At 38.4% G+C, this 21,600-nt stretch overlaps 1 protein-coding gene across 1 annotated transcript; it reads left to right on the forward strand.

Moving 5' to 3' along the window:
- The first annotated feature begins 206 nt into the window (after positions 1-206).
- LOC109931922 (protein eva-1 homolog C-like) lies at positions 207-17,046 on the forward strand. The gene is made up of 8 exons (XM_020531196.2): positions 207-309; positions 6,322-6,521; positions 10,559-10,682; positions 11,381-11,533; positions 12,853-12,996; positions 13,431-13,502; positions 15,161-15,253; positions 16,670-17,046. Exons 1-8 carry the CDS (start codon positions 207-209, stop codon positions 17,044-17,046), a joined length of 1,266 nt encoding a protein of 421 aa, XP_020386785.2.
- The last annotated feature ends 4,554 nt before the right edge of the window (positions 17,047-21,600 follow it).

Raw genomic sequence — 21,600 nt, forward strand, 5'->3', positions numbered from 1 at the left:
CCATTATCTAATTTATGACAAATCATTGGTATCTAGTTCTGTGTGCCACTGATCTTTGTTAAAGAAAGCTGCCAATTCATCATTTACCAGTGAAAGCATCACAGCTGCTGGGAGCCTGACACCAAATGCGACAGAAAAACTGAAATGATTATTCACCCACTAGAATAAAATACATAACCGCTCAGAAGTTTTATCAATCCATCAGTATGATGACATTGAAAAAATTTAGATGTCAAGTGAGATTCTCATTTGTATCACTGTTTTGGTTTAACCTCTGTGCTCAATCTGAAACTACTCCGGATTTCTCGGGTAAGTGCTTGCTTGGATGTATAAAAAGCAAAACCATGTTTTGTTGTGCAGAATTCTTTTCAGTTTTAACACAGCATAGGGTTGCAATCTTCCACCTCAAAACGAGACAGGCAGCATGGTGGCACAGTGGTTAGCACTGCTGCCTCACAGTGCCAGGGACGCAAGTTCAATTCTAGCCTTGGGCAACTGTCTGTGTGGAGTTTGCACATTCTCCCCGTGTATGTGTGGGTTTCCTCCCACAGTCCAAAGATGTGCAGGTTAGGTGGATTGGCTATACTAAATTGCCTGTAGTGTTCAGGGATGTGTAGAATAGGGGGATGGGTCTGGGTGGGATGCTCTGAGGTTTGGTGTGAACTTGTTGGGCTAAAGGGCCTGTTTCCACGCTGTAGGGATTCTACGAGATGTCAATAACAAGTTTTAATGCAATGTTTTCTAAAAATGTCAGGCCAGCTCACATTCGAGAAGAAAATGTTTTGGATTACTGCCTAAAATCCTTCAGTCATGTTTGAATCTTAACCTTATCTTAAACCTGCTTTCTTACAGGGTCTGAGATAACAAGGTGTAGAGCTGGATGAACACAGCAGGCGAAGCAGCATCAGAGGAGCAGGAAGGCTGATGTTTCCGGCCTAGACTGAATTTCTGAAGAAGGGTCTAGGCCCAAAACGTCAGCCTTCCTGCTCCTCTGATGCTGCTTGGCCTGCTGTGTTCATCCAGCTCTACACCTTGTTATCTCAGATTCTCCAGCATGTGCAGTTCCTGCTACCTCTTCTTACAGGGTCTGATGGGTAAGTAGGTAAAGGCTTTTGGAGATGTGCAAAGCAAGAACTACCACAAGATTCTGGAGCTAATTTCTAGACCAAACACTCTTGCTAGCTACAATTTTTCTCAAAGATCCTAGACAGGAAAGGAAATTTCAGTCAGGATTTCAGCTTATATTTGAAAGTGCATATTAAAAGCCACAGCTATAAGAGATGAGAAAATTGATTTCGTCTAATTTTGAAAACTATAAACATAGCTGGTTAATAGTTGGATGTAGGCTGCCTGGGGATAGCAGATGCAGCAGAATTTACTTGTAGTGTCTACAGCAAAATAGTAATCACATTTGTGTCACACCAGGAAGGTTGAAAGCAGGAAGAAATATTTGGCCTCTGCTCATACTGATCTGGAATCTGTTCATTGTGTGTTATCTCAGAAGCTAAGCAGAATGAGATCAGGTTAATACTTGGTTGATTGATCCCCTGAGAATATCAGGCACAATAGACTTTTTAATCAAGAAGGTCATTAACAGGTCCAGACAGAAGGCAGTTAAGGAGTTTGTGTGACCCAACTGTGCCTTTCTTTCCGGCTACAACCACACTAGTTTCCTTGGAGAGGGAACGTATGATGGTCTCCATTGTGTTTGAAGCATTCTACAACAAGTGGATACCGCAGGGCCTGGTAGTGTTCCAGCAGTCCCAGCAGTCCAATTTCATGAGAGAGGTTTCTGCTGAAGTGTCTGGTTACAAACTCCTTTGAGCGACTGTCAAATCAATTAGATTTAACATTTTTTAGTTTTGTTCAAAAAAGTCATGCATATTAAACAACGGCAAAATTGGGTTTAACAATGTTGATGTTTTCAATGATTGAATAATATATTAACACTAATTGACAGCTCATACTTTAAGGTTGGCCATTTTAGCCACGTGATGAATGGCAGCCAACTGCTCGTGAACTGTACCTCAGCTGTAAAACACAATCTCCAATAAAGTGCTAAATAGGGAAAAAATTGCAGATTGAAGGTCTTGGTGATAAAGGTGATATAATAGAATTATAATGAAATAACTAGCTGTAGAAAGCAAACAGTAAATTAATGTTTCTCAAATTGATAAAATTAATGAAGTGTCCAGGGAGATGTGTTGGGATCATTCTTATTATTGTACCTTCAATACTAGGAGTGGAGTATGTGTGGTTATTTTGTGCATCCAATTATAAATAATGGAGCCAAAGAAAACATTCAATTCTGGTTTACCAGGATGAAATTAAGACTAAGGTACTGAAAAGTGCCCAGTCTGTCTTAAATTTCATTGGAAAGATAAAATGATTCAAAATTTTGAGCAACAAGTGAAGCTAACAATTGTTAGACAGTTGCAACGTGTGGTATCTACACAAATAGGCTTCTGCCATCAAGCCAAAAAGATGTTCTGCCCACTATGCAAGTTAGTCATGTGATATATGAAATGCAGTGTTGGTGGAACAGCAGGTATGTAGGCTGTACATTCCAATGACTAGTGAATCAAAACAAACAACTCAATAATTGGCTGTTCACAACAGGTGAAGTAATAACTAACCCATGTTTACAAAACTTAGAATGCAATGTCCATCATTAGATTTGATTCTCTGTTTGGGTAGCACTTACTGTATAATCCTGGATGTGCTGAGCAGAACACTGAAAAACAATAAGATTATCAGTTGGACTTCCAATGTGAGGGCTCATTGCACTCACTAGAAGCTATGTATACTGTTACAAAGGACCTTGTCCTGTGCAAGTAGAGAGAAAGTATATTTTTTAATGAACGAAAGCATTTGGGCAACTTTTCTCTAGTAGGCTCACTGCAATGCTTTGAAAAATCAGAGTTTACTTGCCTTCTTTGCAATTAAACAAAAAAAAAGGAGGGTAATTGCTCTCTGGTGCATGCTACAAGGCAATTCCTTGACCATTTAGAGTCTTCTTATCAACAAATCAATACTCATTTCTCATATATTATAAACTGTTGTTTCCTTTGCAATATGTTATTCATAAATCTGTCCTGGTGGGTAAAAGACAAAAAGCTTCAAATTATGTTTCTTTTCTCACCAATAATCGAGTTCTGTATTAGCAGGAGACGACAAGAGGTTATAGTTGTGATGGGATAATTAAACACCAGGAGGGTCTTTTTGGTGCAACAGCACTGCCCTTATCTCTGGGGTAGAATACTGTGGTTCAAACCTGAATTGCACTGGGGTGTGTAATAACATGTCCAAACAAATTGATTTAATATAAAACTAGAGATGGGTCAAGTCGAGCAGGAGTCATTCAAGGTAGCTAATAGAATTGTTGAAAGAATAAATAATAAAGTTTGGCTGGTATATCTGAATAAAAACATAATTTAGCTTTAACACTAGAACATAAAAAGGAATGTTTAGAAAGAATTTATAATGCAGCCAATGATTAGAATATAGAGTACGTCACTATGTGATTATAAGTCAATCATAGTATTGAAGAAAAATATGAAAGCATATGAAAGGAAGGAGTCAATAGATAGCTCTGATACAAAGGCTGTTTGCATGATCTTCCAATACTAACATTTCTATAATTGCATGAGACTCAGTGTCAAAAAGAGGGAAAAAAATATAGGTGGAAATCAAAAAGGAACTGGATGGCCTGGGCAAGTCTGGCATTGATCTTACCTGTCCATCACCGGAATACTCAGGAGACAGATCAGGGTACAACTGTCCATTATATCCAGGTGGCTGGTACAGCAATACGAGTTTGCTTGGAAGAAACCCAAACCAGCTGCAGCTGCTGGGGAAATGAAAAGCAAACATTGTGTGGAGGAGCACGATGAGAGCTTTCTCCGGTGGACTGCTAGTTTCCATGGAAACATGATGAATGTACTTTGCACTCATCTGAAATTTCCATCTCCTGCTAAAATAGAAATACTGCCATTCTACTTATGTCACCAAAATTATTCAAGGCCAAGGGAGAGAAAATTTAAATGCAACACTAGTTAGGTACAGACTGTGTGCCCCAGATCTGCTGATAGGAAGACAGTCATTGCAGCAGTATGGACAGGAGTTCCACATCAGGGCCAACCACATGCACCTTCCCTGTCAGCCACCCTATACCCCATCTATTCACCACCCAAACCCCTCACCTGCCTGGCACCCTGCATCCGATACACCCAGAATCCTACCTACCTAGCCTCTCACTCATATGGCATATCTATCCTTCACCCATTTGCCACTCTACCCCTTCACCCATCTGGCGTGCTAACCAATCATCTACTGCCATCCTAGTCCATCACCCTGGCACCCCAATTTGCCACCCACCAGCACTCTACCCCTCACCCACCCGACTTCCTATCCACCAAAATCAAATGCTGCCCTACACCAATCCACCTGGCACACTGATTCCACAGGGATCAGTGCTGGCACCACAACTGTTTAAAATACATATTAATGACTTGGAGGAAGGAAGTGAATGCACTGAAGCCAAATTTGCAGATAACACAAAATAGGTGGAAAGGCAGTTTGTGAGAGGGATACCGACAGTTTACCGAGGTATGTTGATAGGTGAAGTAAGTGGGCAAAAAGTTGACAAATGGAGTATGAGGTAGGAAAATGCAAAGTTGTTCATTTTGGAAGAGAGAACAAAAGAACAGAATATTATTTAAATGGAGAAAAACTGCATAAAGCTGTAAGACAAAGGGACTTGGGGGTTACTTGTGCATGAAACACAAAGTTAGCATACAGGTGCAACAGATAATCAGGAAGCCTAATGAAATGTTGGCCCTTATTTGAAGAGAGTTGGAGCATAAGATTAGAGAAGTCTTAGTGCAACCATATGGTGCTGGTGACACTACATCTGGAGCACTGTGTGCAGTTTTGTTCCCCTTATTTAAGGTTCAGATACGGTTTCCTTGGAAGCATTTCAGAGAAGGTTCACTAGAATGATCTCCGGTATGGAGGAATTGCCTTATGAGCAAAGATTTGGGACCGTACTCACTGGATTTTAGAAGATAGGAGAATGAGAGATAATCTCATTGAAAAATATTGGGCTCTTAAGGACCTCGACAGAGTAAGTGCTGAGATGATGTTTCCCCTCATGGGAGTGTTTAGGACCAGGTGACACAGTCTCAGAATAAAGTACCAATTCAAATCTGAGATGAGGAGGAATTTCCTCTCTCAAAGGGTTGAGTGTCTTTCAAATTCCTTGCCAAGTAGAGAATTGCGAGGGCAGAGTCCTTGTGTATCTTTAAGGCTGAGATAGATAGATTCTTGATCAGTATGGGAATCAAGGGTTAGAAAAGTGGACAGGAAAGTGGATGTGAGGAATATTGGACCATTCATTATTTTCTCGACTGGTGGAGTCAGCTTGACGGGCCGAGTAGGAACAGAAGTAGGCTATTTCTTAAGGTCTTATGGTCTAACCCTCACCTATCTCCCCACCCTCCAATCACCTGCCACATTACTTCGCACCCTACCTCCCACCCAGCTGTTACTCTACTGCTAACCAATATTCAGCTCCTCTATTCTTCCTGCCAACATGTATAACCTCACATTTTCCCACATTACATTTCCTCTGTCAAGATTTTGCTTACTGTCTATATCCCTCTGCAGACTCTTTATGTCATCCTCACCACTTGCCTTTCCACATATTTTCTGTCAGATGCAAACCTCGCAATAGTACATTCACTTTCCTTAAACAAGTCATTATACATAAAGTAAAGAACTGTGGCCCCTGCACTGATCCTTGTAGTAGTCCACTGGTTTCAGGTCACCATCCTGAAAGTGCACACTCCTCCTCCAATAAAATAGGAGGGTTAACCCCTTTATTCCAGGAGGTAAAATATTTTAATTGCTACAAGCATACTGGCTGAAACAGGAATCTCTGATAGGGATCAAACAGTAACCTGCATTCAGAGCAACAGTGGGAGTGATCTGGGATACTTAGCTTAAAAAAATCCTCCACTAGGCTGGAGTAAGACTATATGGGGATTTGAAAACCTAAAAGTGAACTTTTTATTGGTGATAGAACATTGGTGAGGTTGAAAATGTTTGTTATATCAATTTACAAAATGATGATGTTGTTTTAACAATGTACCCAAGATCCCAGGAGCAGGAGAGGTAGGGCAGAGACACAATGTGACAGGCATGTGTAATTTAAAATGCAGGCTGATTGTATAAAATACCAGTTTAAATGATATGTGTTGTTCACAACTTTAATAATAGGTCTATCTCTCAGACCATCAGTAATCTATTTTAATTCTCCAGGATACCTTCTGAAAATTCTACAGAACCATACAGCTCATGCGTGTGATGGAGATCGTCTGTCAGTAAGCTGCCCACCTCAGACATCCATTAGCATTCTATCTGCTTTCTATGGTCGCCGTGTCCCCAGTGAACATTTGTGTCCCAGTAAAAGGAACTCTTCTGCTGAAAGCACCAATTGTGCTGCCCTCACTGCTATACCGGTGGGTTATATAACTTTCATCCATTTTGAAAATGCAAATTAATTACAAATACTATTTTTAAACTTGCAGATCCACCAAATTTGGGTTTTTTTAAAGAAAGTTTTACAAGGGGATGCTAATACTTGCAGCATGCAAATAATATTGACAAACGAATTTCAACACAGCAAAGTGTTGAAGTATTGCAGTTTGACAAGATAAATAAGGAGATCACATTTGACTTGGAAAACAAGAATCTAAATTGGGTACAGAAATCCAGAAGTACAGGAATACAAACATGTAAATCACTACAACAGAAGAAAACAAACAAAACACTAAGGCTTATTTCTAGAGGAATGGAATTGAAAATTGCACAAGTTATGCTAAATATATTGGGATGAAGTGTCTACATTATATATATTAATAATTTTAGGAGTTTGAATTTTAGAAGAGTGGCATATAGAGATGGTTAATTTTTTTAAGTGTTCAAAAAATAAAAAAAAACTAAACTAAATCAGATACTCTTTCTGGAACAGTGATTAAATCCAGTGTCAGAGAACAGCGACAGTTGGAGTGTTAACAGAAGATTGTTTTACAATGCTGACTTGCAACAGGAAGAGTAAACATTGAAGACTGGAACAAAAACAGAAATTGCTGAGAAAGCTCAGCAAGCCTGGCAGCGTCAGAACTGAGAAAGGGTCACTGGACCCGAAACATTAACTCCAATTTTTTTCTTCACAGATGCTGCCAGACCTGCTGAGCTTTTCCAGCAACTTCTGTTTTTGTTCCTGATTTACAGCATCCACATTGAAAACTATTAGCTTGCTTTTGGTTCAGGATAATCAAGCATTGATTTTAGCTTAGAAAACCTAGAAATTAAATGGGTAGTTCAGTAGAGATTTGACTAGAGTTGGAAACAACTGTAGTTTCTCTCACAAAGAGAGGAATATGGCACAGTTCACGGGAAACCGCAGTTAATTCAATCTAGAAGTTTAGCTTGTGAAGCTTTCAGACTGGGAGCATTTGGTTAGAAATTTACAGGTTATGCAAAGCTGGGAAAGTCTGGGTTCACAGCTGTGTGAGTATTAATGGAAGAAGACTTCATAGCTTACAGGAAGAAATTGGGCAGAATCTCATACCCAAACTTATAGATTTAATATAAAGGTGTAATTTCCCTGAATTTGAATTGCTGTTAAGTGATAATTTTGGGGAATAGATTGTAATGTTGTTCTGTTAGGTGTTTTCAGATATTTTTCCTGTGTTCTATAGCTTGTTCCATTTTGTTTTTATGTAATAAACTTCTTTTATGAGAGAAACTTGTGAAAGCAGTGAAGGAACACCATCTTAACTAAAAAAAATGTATCACACTCATCTTAATTTGAAATCTAACTTATCCAGTATTACTATCCCCTAGGATCATAACACTATAATTAACCTTGGTTAAATACATTTACAGTATTGAGTACAATTCTGCTTGCCATTTTATGGAAAGCATATAGAGGAACTGAAGAGGGTGTAAAAAAGATTTAGGAGCATGAAGTTATGACTATCATAAACAACTAACGGTTTTGGTCTCTTTGCAGAAGCTGAGAATTGACTTAATTAAAGATCTTTGAAACCATGAAAGATCTTGATAGAGTAGACAGAGCGAGAGATTGGTTCCTCTACTGGAAGCAACAAAATAAGTACTAGAATACAGTTACCAAAAAAAAGAGGCAATTCAGAAATCACATCTTTAACCAGAGACTGATGATAATGTAAAACTTTCTGCCACAGGGAGTTGTTGAGGTAGATAATATAATACAGTTAAGAGGAAACTAAATAAACATACCTGGGAGAATACTTGAGTTTTGTGGTAAAATTTAAGATCTGAACATTTTGTGACATTACTTACAGTTTCCAACAGACAGAGCAATATCAGTTCACTAATGACTATCTACTATGCATGGTCATGTTAATCTTTTCTCAGAGCAATACAAAAAAGATAACAAAGAATAGAATAGAATTCTTGTTTACTCTTCATTTCAGAAATTAAGTCTGAATAACTTCTGATACTTTCTTGGAGAGTTCTAAAGTTGAGTTTGAGGAGCTTTGAGCAATTTGAAATGCTCATGTTTACACATCATATTGAAGCATAGTAAGCAATTTAAGAAAATAGCACTGAATACATATTTCAGGACAATGTGGGAATTCAACTTTAACAAAGAAGATTGGTGTCATAACAAACACATCTTGCTGAAAATGATTAAAATAGCATATGATGAAAAACTAAACGCTTTCTTCACCATGATAGTGCCTGATGTTTTTGTTGCAATTTTTGACCAATGTTGTTGTGAGACCTTAGTTCAAAGAAATACGCTGAAATTGACAAAATTTTGTACTCTCATTATGGCATAAAGAATGTGATTGCATTGGAGAATTGCATTCCATGAGAGGGAGCATGTGCTAAATTAGATTGAGATAGATTACATTCTTGAATTGAAGAAACTTGCATGTATGGCAAGTGTGGCACAGAGTTAGAAACATGCTCATTGGAGACCTAAAGAACAATTAGTCAGCCACGCTTTTGAGAAAAGTCAATAAACTAACATGGCAGAAGGCCTGCGATGTGGCCTAGGCCATGGAAATGGCTGAAAGAGATAGTTACAAATTACAAAAGGAGTTCCTTTAAAAATGGAAAGAATTGCTGTAAATCAGAAACAAAGACAGAAATTGCTGGAAAAGCTCAGCAGGTCTGGCAGTATCTTTGAGGAGAAATTGGAGTTAATGTTTCAGGTCGAGTGACCCTTCTTTAGGGTTGAGTTCTGAAAGGAGTTCTTTTCCTGCGCTGGCAGGGGAAGTCCAAAGAATTTTAGTTTAACCACAGCAGCTAAATTAGAGTCAGCAGCTTACACGCCAGTGTTGCCATGGTAGTCAACAAGCATTTAAAAATTTGTGATAGAGTTAGTTGAGGAAAGATGGAGAACACAACATATGAAAGACATTTGGACAGTTACATGGATAGGAAAGATTTAGAGGGATATGGGGCAAACAGGATTTTAGTTCAGTTTAGGAAACCTGGTCAGCATAGACTGTTTCTATGCTGTTTGTGTCTATGACTTGTGGACCATAAACATGGCTTGGACGGTTTGCATTGAATGGTATGTTTCCATGCCATTTATCCTATGTAATCCATGTAATTCCATGCAGAACAAATTACCAGAGTGCAATTTAACTCACACTGTTTCTATTAATTAAACTGAAGTAACAGAAAGGTGCTATTTATGCAGTAGAGGAGATTTTATATTGCAATATTCTTTTCTTAAAAAGATAACTTATTTATTTATTGATAGGTGCCATGCCCAAAATTTGTGGCAATTAATGATGGAACGATCATCCACACCTACCAGGCTGATCTTCACTGCCTGACAAATTCAGATGCTGAGCCTTCCTGCAAATGCATACTGAGAGGCAGTGGTAATAATGGGCTGCAGTGGAGGAGCAGGGAAGGCAATGGGGTATTGAAGCTGAGAAGGTTGAGCCTGGAATGGAACCAACCAGCAGCATTTTTAAAGACCACACTCCATCCAAAATGTGCACAAAATCACTTTTGTCCTTTTCTATATTAAGTCCTCATCTTTGATGCCCTCTCACCAAGGCTTTGAGATCACACGTATCTATGCACTTAGACAAAGATACAAATGATGCTTTGCATGGAGCCTTTTGCTGTGGGAACTTACTGACATTGTTTCAGTAATCTTCAAACAATACCTAAAACTGACATTCCTGATGCAATAAGAGTTGTTGCTGTCAGGAGTATCGTATTAAAAGCAATTTGTTCTGAATTAGCTCAACTTCATCAACTTGCTGAAAAATCACAACATGTGCAGAATGGTGCTGAGGATTCTGGCACATGATGTAACCCAGAAACATGTGTTTCTCTATTGTGGATCACTTCAGGTGAAGTCTTCCTGGAGAAAAATGAGAAAATGCTATTTATCTAATGGGCAGTTCAGTGCATCATGATCATTTTTGTTTGTCCATGTACCATGGAAAGTAAACAGTATTTGTCCTTCTTGCAGAAAGTATATGATGAGTGTCAGGACCTACGCTCCTGCCAGTTTTCAGTCAACAGTCGGATTTTTGGACTTGATCCCTGTCCTGGGACCAACAAATATCTGATTGTTTCATATAAATGTAAACCTGGTAAGTACAAAACCAGATAATGTATTTTAGAAAGGAACGCTCAATGGTGCTGTAATTAGATTGCATATGAGAGGGTCAGGGGATGGGGAAGAATGTTTACAATACTATTGTTGTGAAATGTTAACAAGCATATTGTTTGGGCTTACACATAAGAAAATCTTAACATGAATATCAAACAGACCTGATTTCAAATATTGCTGTTCCTATTCCCTAGGAATATTCCTCACAGTTTAACTTGCATACAAATCAGCCTGGAATTTCCACAAGGGATTTTCTAATTAACAATCACAATAACTTCAGCAGAAAATCATTGGAAACCCTGGAGAAATGGCTTCATGGAAATTCTACCTCACTATGTTTTTTATTCAGTAAAAAAATGTTTCCAGAGTCTCCCAAAGGTCTACCTTTGGCCTCCTCCTCTTCCCCTGCTGCATGCTTCAGCCCAGCATCTCAAGGCAAGGATCCCATTTCCATTGGCATCTGTGATACACATTTCAACTGCTTCCCCATCCTTGCAAACCTCTCGGTCTTCCACAATGCTCGTTTATGATCAAGTCTTAAGTGAAGGACATTATGGCTCACTGAAATTAGCTAGATCATGAAGTTTAGATCACAACAAATAGGCATGAATGAATTATTTAGCCCAAACCCCATCCCTGTTTCCCAGCCTCATCCAATTTTCTCCTTTTATGTTACAGATGGACATGAAAGCAAATTTGCATGTGAAAATGAGGATCTACAACTCCAGTGTAAGAACCAAACTATCCTTGTCATTTATGCTGCAAGCTTTGGACGAGTCCTCCATGGGAATACGGAATGCCCCTCTGTGAACAGTACAACACCAGATATTGGTGAGCTTATTGCCAGAGGTTCCCAATTTTCTAGCACTTTCTGCTTTTGTTTCAGATTTCTAGTTTCTGCAGTATTTTAGTTCTTATTTTCATTCAGCTGTCACACAGACACTTTCTAGCAAATATTACTGATCACTGACAGCAAGAGCCATGAGTTTGTTTGTTTATTATCGCCCTCTGTTAGTCCCAAGATCACTAACTCAGCTTATTCTGGGACCTGAGATCTGAAATCCTTTTGGTTTCTGTATTTTAATGATAATTCAAGTAACACAGAGTTAATCATTGAACAACTGGGGAGCTTATTATTAACTGTCAACTGGAATGAAGATAAAAATACTTATTTGATATCAAACATGTAACATTGTTTTTTATTCGAACAATTGACAATCTGGTTTACTAATATACTTCAGGGAACAAAACTGTCCCCTCTTCCTGGTCTGGCGTACATGTGACTTCAGATCCACAGGAATGTGTTGACTCTTAACCGCCCTCTGAAATGGTCTAGAAAGCCAATTTATTCAAGGGCAATTAGGGATGAACAATAAAATGCTGGTCCTATAGACGAAATCCATTTCCTAAGTAAGAATGAAAAACATTGTTTTTAGGACTAACATTAATTACACCGTTTTTTTTCTTAAAAGACTGCATTTTTTTAAGATCTTATTACAGCTATTATTCACTAATGAGGTAATGAAATAGATGTTAAATTAAATGGATGTATTTTCAATGACAAATAGTTAAGTATTGCTACCATTTTAGAAATATAAAGACTTGACAATTGTGAGGGAGGAGAATATTCAGTGAAATTGAGAGAACTCTGAATTTGCATAGTAAAAACCAGACCCTAAGATCAAAGTAGAGAAAGGAAGCCATTCGCTCCATCCATCCAGAAAACACAAACACTTGTGGAGATAGGATTTAAAATGTAAACATAGAAACATAGAAAATGGCAGCAGGTGTCGGCCATTCAACTGCTCAAGCCTGTTCCACTGTTCAATACAATCATGGCTCATCATCCAACTTTGTACCCTGTTCCCGTTCTCTCCCCACACCCTTTGATCCCTTCAAACACGAGTCCTGCCATCCCAAGGATCAGTTTGGTAAACTTTCATTGCACTCCCTCCATAGCCACAACAGCCTTCTTCAGTTAAGGAGCCCAAAACTTCACACAATACTATAAATGTGGCCTCACCACGGCCCTGTACAATTGCACAGCAAGACACTCTTACTGCCATACTCAAATTCTTTCACTAATGAGGGCCAAGTATTTGGAGAACATTAGATGGTGCAATGGTTAGAATAACTTTTTTCTTTTTAAGAGTGCTTGTCACCTACAGCTCTGAGGCAAATGTCATCGAGGTGTCACGGCAAACCGAATTGTTCGATTGTTGCCAGTGTTCTGAGTTTTGGTGATCCGTGTTTCCCTGGAGTCCGCAAACAACTCCAAGTATCATACACATGTGGTAAGAAAATCAGAGACTTAGAAGTATTACTAGTAAAAGAGATATCATGAGGGGCATGGATAGGATGAATAGCCAAGTACTTTCTCTCAGGGTAGACGAGTCCAAAACTAGAGGGTATAAGTTTAAGGTGAGAGGGGAAGGATTTAAAAGGGTAATAAGGGGCAACTTTTTCATGTAGAGGGTGGTGCGTGTATGGAATGAGCTGCCAGAGGAAGTGGTGGAGGCTGGTACAATTACAACCTTCAAAAGGCATCTGGATGGGTATATGAATAAGAAGGGTTCAAAGGATATGGGCCAAATGCTGGCAAATGGGGCTGGATCAATTTAGGATATCTGGTCAGCATGGACTAAGGGTCTGTTTCCATGCTCTACATCTCTATGACTCTAGATAAACGATAACCATTTGCATAATTGTCTGTATTTTTAAATTTCAGTTCCAAAAAAGCTGTTTGAAGAAACTGGTCAAGGAGCAGTGAAGCCATTCCTAATATCAGATTATACTCATGGTACAAATTCAAATGTTTGTCTTTTTCATGCAATTGTGTAAAAGATATATTTTGCAAATTAGTCAGTTACTGAAAAAAAAAGCCTCCACAATTTCGTATTTATTTTTCAGTGAAGACTTTATCCAACAGCAAATAGTTCTTGTCCCAAAGCATTAGACGTTGCCAAAGCAGAGGAAACTAACAAATATAACTGATAATTGCAATACCCTCATCCGGTGGTAAATAAGTCAAAAACAAGACAGGGAAGTCATTTTAACTTATTCTGGCAGCATTACGGCGAATTGACAGTCCTTTTCACACCCGATTTAATTTTCTTTCCCAAATTATTCCAAAACAAGAACAAAGGCCCCAGATTGGACCACATAATTAACTGATCTTACTCAAGTCAAAAGCAAGATACTACAATTGACCCCTGCAAGCCTGTACATGGGAGAGGACAGTTTGGTCAGGCCTCTCGGACTGAATCACTACAAAGTATGCACGTACAGATAATGGGTGAGATCAATCATAATGTCTTTTATTGAAGGTTGTACAGTCTACAATACTCACTGACTTAGAGTTGATAAAGATACAGCACTTGAGCAAAATACCTTAAGGATGCTGGTGTTTGTGTTCCATGAGAAGCCAATGCCTTCAGAAGAATTAGTAATAAACAAAAAAAAGTCAAGAAACTCATGTACAGATCATTTCAGCAATGGCATTTTCACAGCCTGCTGACATCTACTGAAGAATGCACAATGGGTGATGTAGTCAGGTGCAGCATCAAACTGTATATCTTGGGAAGCTGTAGTTCTTTGAGAGAGAGAATAAAAATAAGGATCATAAATGACCAAAATAGACATTCTGTAAGTTGGGCACAAATAACTGAAAGAACAGATCTAACAAATGAGGATAGTGGTGTGTGGAAATTTGACTGATCTAGTAATCCACAGAAGCAGGTGGAATTTGAATTCAATTAATAAATCTAGAATATAAAGCTAGTTCCAGTGATGATGACGACGATGGAACCATTGTCAGTTACTGTAGAAACCCATCTGGTTCACTAATGTCCACTTAGGAAAGAAATGATGTCATCCTTCTGGTCTACATGCGAGTCCAGACCCACAGCAATGTGGTTGGCCAACTGCCCTCTGAAATGATGTGGCAAGCCATACAGTTCAAGGGTAATTAGAGATGGGCAACAAATGCTGGTCTTTCCAGCGATGCCCACATTCTATTGAAGATTTAAAATAAAACCTTGGTTATAAGTATATGTACTGCCCATCAGGAAATTATGAAAATGTCTTTGCTTCAACAAATGGAAATATATATTGACAAAATCTGCAGAAATTGGAAATGATGACTCAATTCTATAAAACATTTGCCTTCAAAATTATTGCATGAATAACAGGGCACAAATACAGTATGCATTAGCACTGCATCTGTTATCTTAAAGAAAAAGATAACAATTATTTTAACACATCTCACATTGTGTACAAATGTGATACTTCACATTTACAGGGCATAATTCCAAATCTGTGCATACTATTTTCATCATTTTCAGCTTAAAATTGGTTGAGACCCATTCTCCATAGATTCCTTTACACAGTCAAGTTCTGAACAGTAGAGATAGCCAGTTTTGAAAGCACTCTCAGGTAGTTTGTACTCATTTGCTGCAGGTGGTTGGTATAATGGCCCAAGAATATCCAGGCTTTATGCCAAAGATGTCGTGATTGTTAGCAGTTCTCTGGCCACTTTTGCCCACCTTAGGGGTATGTTTCTCTGTGCTGCTAATGTGACTCTAATAATGCTTTAAAATTAAGATAACTAAATACATTTAGTAATAGTATAATGTATTAGCAATGAGTTTGGTTATTTTCAGCTAACCTGCTAACATTCCTTTCATTTTCACCTATATTTTGATCTATTGTCTCCCCAGTTATGGATAACAAACCCAGTATTGATTTAATATAACCTCCGAAAAGTATGCATAGATTTCTCTTTTTATATAAAGAAAATAGTTGAAGCAACTGACTTGACTAAAGTTGAATGGGTCGGTCTTTTTTTACATAGATCTGAGATTTAGTCTATTATTTGAATTTCCACTCCCAAGATGTCACTAACAACTCAGAAATGTGGTAATATTGGCTGGAAATTACAGTTTAAATGGCCACCCCTTCCAGTGCACTTTCGACCAAATTCAATGTAAATAAAGAGCAGGATAAAGTGGGACAGTTGTTCAGATCTTGGCTTAATTCTTGATGATTGCCATTGACGTAAATTCATTGAAAACATTAATAATTAATCTCGTTACATTATGTGTGAGAAAATCTACAGATCTTTCGGCCTGATTTTTTACAGGGAAGCTGGAGGAAATGGGGGTTGAATGTTAGTCTTACATTCAAGGATCTCAGAACAAGAGATCTCTCTCAGGTTTTACTGGATTTAATATAGGACTTTAACATAGGTTAACATTTTTGTTTGTCTTTGATCCCTAGCTAGTCAATTTGAGAGATTGCCTACTGAGTCTTAAGTCTACAGCACCTGGCTACATTCGGGGAATAGAGCGGAGGAAGAAAATGATAAGGAAGGCTGGTTGGAAAACAGATTTATTGACCACAGTTTAGTGGAACTGTGTGAAATGCGAAGTGGGAGGGTGGGGAATAGTTGGGCAGAAGGTGGTTGTGGGAAGTTAGCTTAGTATGTCAGGAGGAAGTCCCAGTATTTTTCTTGGCCCACCAGCAGTGCTGGAGAGATGCTAATTTCCCCGATCCAACTGTTTTTATAGCCATTCCATTGCCAGGTTTCCTGAGGTCCAAGAAACCCAGACAACCAGTCTAAATTTAAAATGGAGGTAAAATGAGATATATGCACCCTTATTAAATAATAAATGATCAATCAGCCTCGTGAAACAAGTTAGTTGCCTGCTTTCTGATTGCCTCCATTTAAACAGGAAATGTCCGTGGTCAAGGCAGGTTGGGTACATGTTTAAGATTTTTAACATTTTAAAACACCACCCAATCAAAATCATTTCTTTTGGGCGAGTGGTGTGGTTAAAATTCTGTCCTTGATCTCTGGTATACATTTCAGAAATTCCCTGGAGGGCATTTCAAAAGCTAGATGGCTAATAACTTAGTTTCCAGATTGCATAACAAGATTTGATTTTTGCCAAATCTGTTTCATCTCAGGTCTCCCAGAGAAGGTGGCCCTGTACTTTGTGTCAGGCGTTTGTTCTGGCTTAGTATTCACCCTCTGTGCTTTTGGATTTCATGTGTTGGTGAGACAAGATCTTAGGAAGCTCCTCAGAGAGCCAGAAGACAACCAGGAGTGTGAAAATGGACACACCAAGATTTCAGATGACAATGATGATGATGATGCTTCCTCTGATGTCTCATTTAGACGGTTAACCAGACAATACAGGACCTCAGACAATATCTTCAGCCCTGAGGTAGCAGCTGTGATGGCGGACAGAGATGAACAGAAAGAACAACGGGACAAGGAAATGTGGCTGAATAAGGAATCCAGTCCCTATGCAATCCAGAACCTGAATCAGCATCCAAGCTGAACGGTCAGAGTAACAGATATTAATAAAAAAGCTGTGAGGCATTGTGTTGAAAGATAAAGATGACACGAACTTGATGATTAACAGTTTGAGAATTTTATGAAAAGGTCTTGATGGAGTAGTGATGATGTTTGAAGACAAATGTTTTTGAATCCAGCACCAGAAAAATTATAGAAACCAGGATATGACTTTCAGTGCTGACCAATGGGTCGCCCTTTTCTGTTTTATCAGTTTCTTTGCTTTCATGACTCATATATTTTTCATGATTTTCTTATTCTTTGGTTAAAGAACCATAGAAAATAACAGCAGGAATAGGCCATTTGGTCCTTTGAGCCCACTCCACCAATCAACATGATCAATGCCATACTCGTTTACATATTTAGTTTCTAGAAATACATCTTTATTATCTTTTTCCTTAAGTATGTTCAAAATCTGTGTCATCACAGCCTTCTTTGGCAGAGAATTCCACCCCTTCCACAAGTTCACTATTCTCGGAGTAAAAAAATTTCTCATTTCAGTTGAAAATGGCTACGTTATCCTGAGACTGTGACTCCTTATTCTAGACCCCAAATTGTCCAGGCCTGTCAGAATTTTACCACATTTCAATGAGATTCTCCCATTCTTCTAAACGCCACTGAATACAGTCCCAATCGCTTCTTAAACAACAAATCATGAAAAATATATGAGTCATGAAAGCAAAGAAACTGATAAAACAGAAAAGGGCGACCCATTGGTCAGCACTGAAAGTCATATCCTGGTTTCTATAATTTTTCTGGTGCTGGATTCAAAAACATTTGTCTTCAAATATCATCACTACTCCATCAAGACCTTTTCTGCAGTAAGGAGACTAAAACTATACACAATATTGTAATTGTGGTCTCATGAAGGCCTTATACATCTACATTTAAGACTTCCTTGCTCCTGTACTCAAATCGCTTTGCAACGAAAGGTCAACATACCATTTGCCTTCCTAATTGCTTGTTGTACTTGCACGTCTGCTTTCAATGACCAATGTACAAAGTCACCCATATGTCTTTGTATATCAACATTTTCCGATCTATTACCATTTAAATAATACCATACTTCCAGTTTCTCCTACCAGTTCATGACACATTTACAGTTAACCATGTTATACTGCATCTGCCATCTAGTTGCCCACTCAATGTGTCTAAGTTGCACAGAAGCCTCCTCACAACCTCTTCAATCACATTCCTACCTAGCTGTTTGTTGTCAGAAAATTTGAAAAGTTTACACTCGATTCCCCTTTTCAAATCATTGATCATATATTGTGAATAGCTGGGGCCCCAAGAACTGAATGCTGCAGTTCCCCACTTATCACCATCCTCTGAAAATGATCCATTTATTCCTATAGTTAACAATTCTAAATGCATGCTGGTATATTAACACTGTTCTTTAAATTTGCACAAATACCTCAAGTGCATTATTAAATTTATTAAAAATATACTGAAAATCTAAAAACACCAGATCCACTGATTCACCTTTATCCCTTCTGTTAATTATGTCCTCAAACAATACCAGTTGTCAAACACTATTTCTCTTTCATAAATTCACGTTATCTTTGTGTAATACATTTTGGATTTCTTTTCAAAAAGTGTTCTGCCTTTACATGCTGTGTAATAAACTCCAGCACTTTTCCCAACACTGACATAGACTAACTGATAAATAATCCCTGCTTTTCTCCCTCCTTCCTTTTTTAAATAGTCCAGTTAGATTTGCCACCCTCAAATCTGCCAGGACTGTTCCAGAATCTACAGAATTTTCAAAGATGACAATGAAAGCATCCACTATTTCCATGGCCACCTCCTTTGGTATCCTGAGATGTAGATGTAGATTAATTGTCATGTTTTTTTTCCCACTAATCTCTATTTCTCACCTTGGTCCTTTGCAGGAGTTGCCAACACTGGTGAGATGTATCCTTAAAGGTTTTATCATAAAACCTCCCAAATCCAACTATCTACCCCACTGCAAATTTTCTTCTAATTCTATTCTTGGTATTTTTGTTATTAATAAGCGCTTAAAGAAAATGAAGCATGAAAATTCCTGCCACCTGTCTAAGGTTGAACCAAGCTTTAAATCACTCATGTCTAAGATAAACCTCACTCCATGTATTGGCATCCATTCGGCCTATATCTATTCCCATAACTTTGATCAACTCGACCCTGTTTTAGCTCATCAACTCCTGGAACCCCTCAGCCATGCCTTTGTTGCCTCTCGAGCTGGTTTCCTAAGATCTTCTTTGACGTCTTCCATTTTCCATCATTCATAAATTCAAGCTCATCCAAAAAGCTGGTGCCCACACGCTAACACACCCCTGTGCTTGCTAACCTACTTTGGCTTCTGTTTCAGCAACTTCTTGAATGTTGGAGTTTAATCCTCATTTTGAAATTATCTCTCCCTACACCTGTGACTTCATCTAGGCCACCACTCTCCGAGATGAGTTAGCACTCATCTAATTCTGACCTCACGAGCTGCCCCAAATTTTAATTCTTTCACAACTGATGGCTGTGCCTTCAGCTTCCTAGGTCCCAGTTCCCTCTGTAAACCTCATTCATCTCTATCCTGCTTTAATTTATTTTAAGTTGATCCTTAAAACCAATATCTTTGACCCATGTCAGGGGAGATGGAAGCTTGGTGACACTGTCACTGGGCTAGAGATTCTGAGGCCCAGGCTCATTCTCTGGGGCCACGAGCTCAAATCCCATCATAATAACTGGTGGATTTCAATTCATTTAATAAAATCTAGAATTGAAAGCTAGCTTCAGTAATACTGAAATCATTGTCAAGTGTCATTAAAAACTCATCTGGAGGTTCATTAATGTCCTTTAGGGAAGGAAGTTTGCCATCCTTACCTGTATGTAGCTTCAGTCACACAAAAATGTGGTTGACTCTTAACTGCCCTCTGAAATAGTTTAGTAAACCACTCTCTTCATGAGCAATTAGGGATGGGCAAAAAATACTGGCTTTGTCATCAACACCCACATCCTATCAAAGGATAAAAAAACTTTAGGTTATCTGCCTAGTATAACACTTATTCCACAGTCCACAGTCAATATAATTACAGTTTATAGAAGTTTCTTCCAAATATAAAATCCCTATAGCATCCCAATAAGAGTTATCGTGCTATTCACCTCTCTTGTAAATCTTTATAGCTTCATTCTCAGACACTAAGGAAACAGTTGGCGTGTCAATGGCATTGTCTAATTTTTGCGAGAAAGCTGGCAGGAACCCCAAAATTTGAAACTGGGAGAAATGGGAGATGGATTGAATTAGAATGCATTGGTTACTGAGGCTATATTCTCATAGGAATAAAGCCTTCGACTTCTCTTCTTACATTTGAATATCCAATCCAATCACTAATAACACCACAAATATTTGCACATAACATTACATAGACATGCATGAAGCTACTATTTTTTATATTAGATTCCTCAAATGTGTGCAAAATTACAAATGACTAAGGAATGAAAAGCACTGCAGGTGTGATTGTGTGATGCTGTGCAGCTTGAAGATCCTTTGCAGCAAAAAAAGTCCAACATTAAAACAAGGAACTCTTGATTGTAATTGAGCATTCTCTGTTTGCAAAAATGCCAGATTTGCTCAAAACGGCAAAGCTGCAATCTATTTTATTCTTGCAAACTATGCTAATGTAATACAGGAAATAATAGCTAAAATCATGCAATCTTTGTTATTACAATAAAACAATTACTGGCATAATTCAGTTTGGAGGATGCTATTTCAAGTATGGATTGAATCAATATCATCGGAAAGCAAGGCCATATTTATCTGAAGAACACCTCCCCGCTGTTTTAATTGCATTGTTGCAATGTTTAGTTTGCCCCTCAAAAGAGAGGAATTTAAATGAGTGTATAATTTCCTATAATAGCTTCCAGATATGTCAATGAATGAGTATATTTGGTCCTCCTGGTGGTTGTGGAATGGAACAGTTCTCTTTTTAGTATTACTATAAAACTCGTGATTTTTCTAAACAAGCTCAGCTTAAAGGCATACAGTAGTAAAGCTGGTGCATAAGAGTTATCTGGATCCTAGATTTCTGAGTTTAACTTGATTGAGACTTTTTGCTAACACAAAGTGAAACAACAGATACACATAATGCTGTTAGCGTGGTGAACATAAATTTCCACAAAGTATTTTGAAGCCTATGGAATAGGCAAAGATGTGAATTTAGCTGATTGATCGGTGACAGCGTTGTGGTGAACAACTGTCTTGTAAACTGGAAGAAGGTAGATAGTGATGCTGCTGGGGCAGTATTAGGACAACTGTTTTGATTAATATTTATAATTGACGTAACTTTGCAAATGACACATGATGAAGCATAATGAACTGTTAGGAGGATACAGAAATAGAGACAAAAAACTCACATGTGAAGTGTAACAGAGAAGTACACAGTGGTAGTAGGAACTGCAGATGCTGGAGAATCCGAGACAACAAGATGCAGAGCTGGATGAACACAGCAGGCTAAGCAGCATCATAGGAGCAGAAATGCTGACGTTTCGGGCCTAGACCCTTCATCAGAAA

This window comes from Rhincodon typus, chromosome 14 (assembly GCF_021869965.1).
Source record: "Rhincodon typus isolate 14 chromosome 14, sRhiTyp1.1, whole genome shotgun sequence".
Classification (NCBI taxonomy): Eukaryota; Metazoa; Chordata; class Chondrichthyes; order Orectolobiformes; family Rhincodontidae; genus Rhincodon; species Rhincodon typus.

What these genes read in the sequence shown, in the direction of transcription:
- LOC109931922 (XM_020531196.2), top strand. Translation starts at nt 207, where the DNA reads ATGATGACATTGAAAAAATTTAGATGTCAAGTGAGATTCTCATTTGTA. An exon ending in AATATCAGATTATACTCATG is followed by an intron (nt 13,503 to 15,160) that starts GTACAAATTCAA and finishes CATTTGCTGCAG; the next exon opens with GTGGTTGGTATAATGGCCCA. An exon ending in CACTTTTGCCCACCTTAGGG is followed by an intron (nt 15,254 to 16,669) that starts GTATGTTTCTCT and finishes GTTTCATCTCAG; the next exon opens with GTCTCCCAGAGAAGGTGGCC.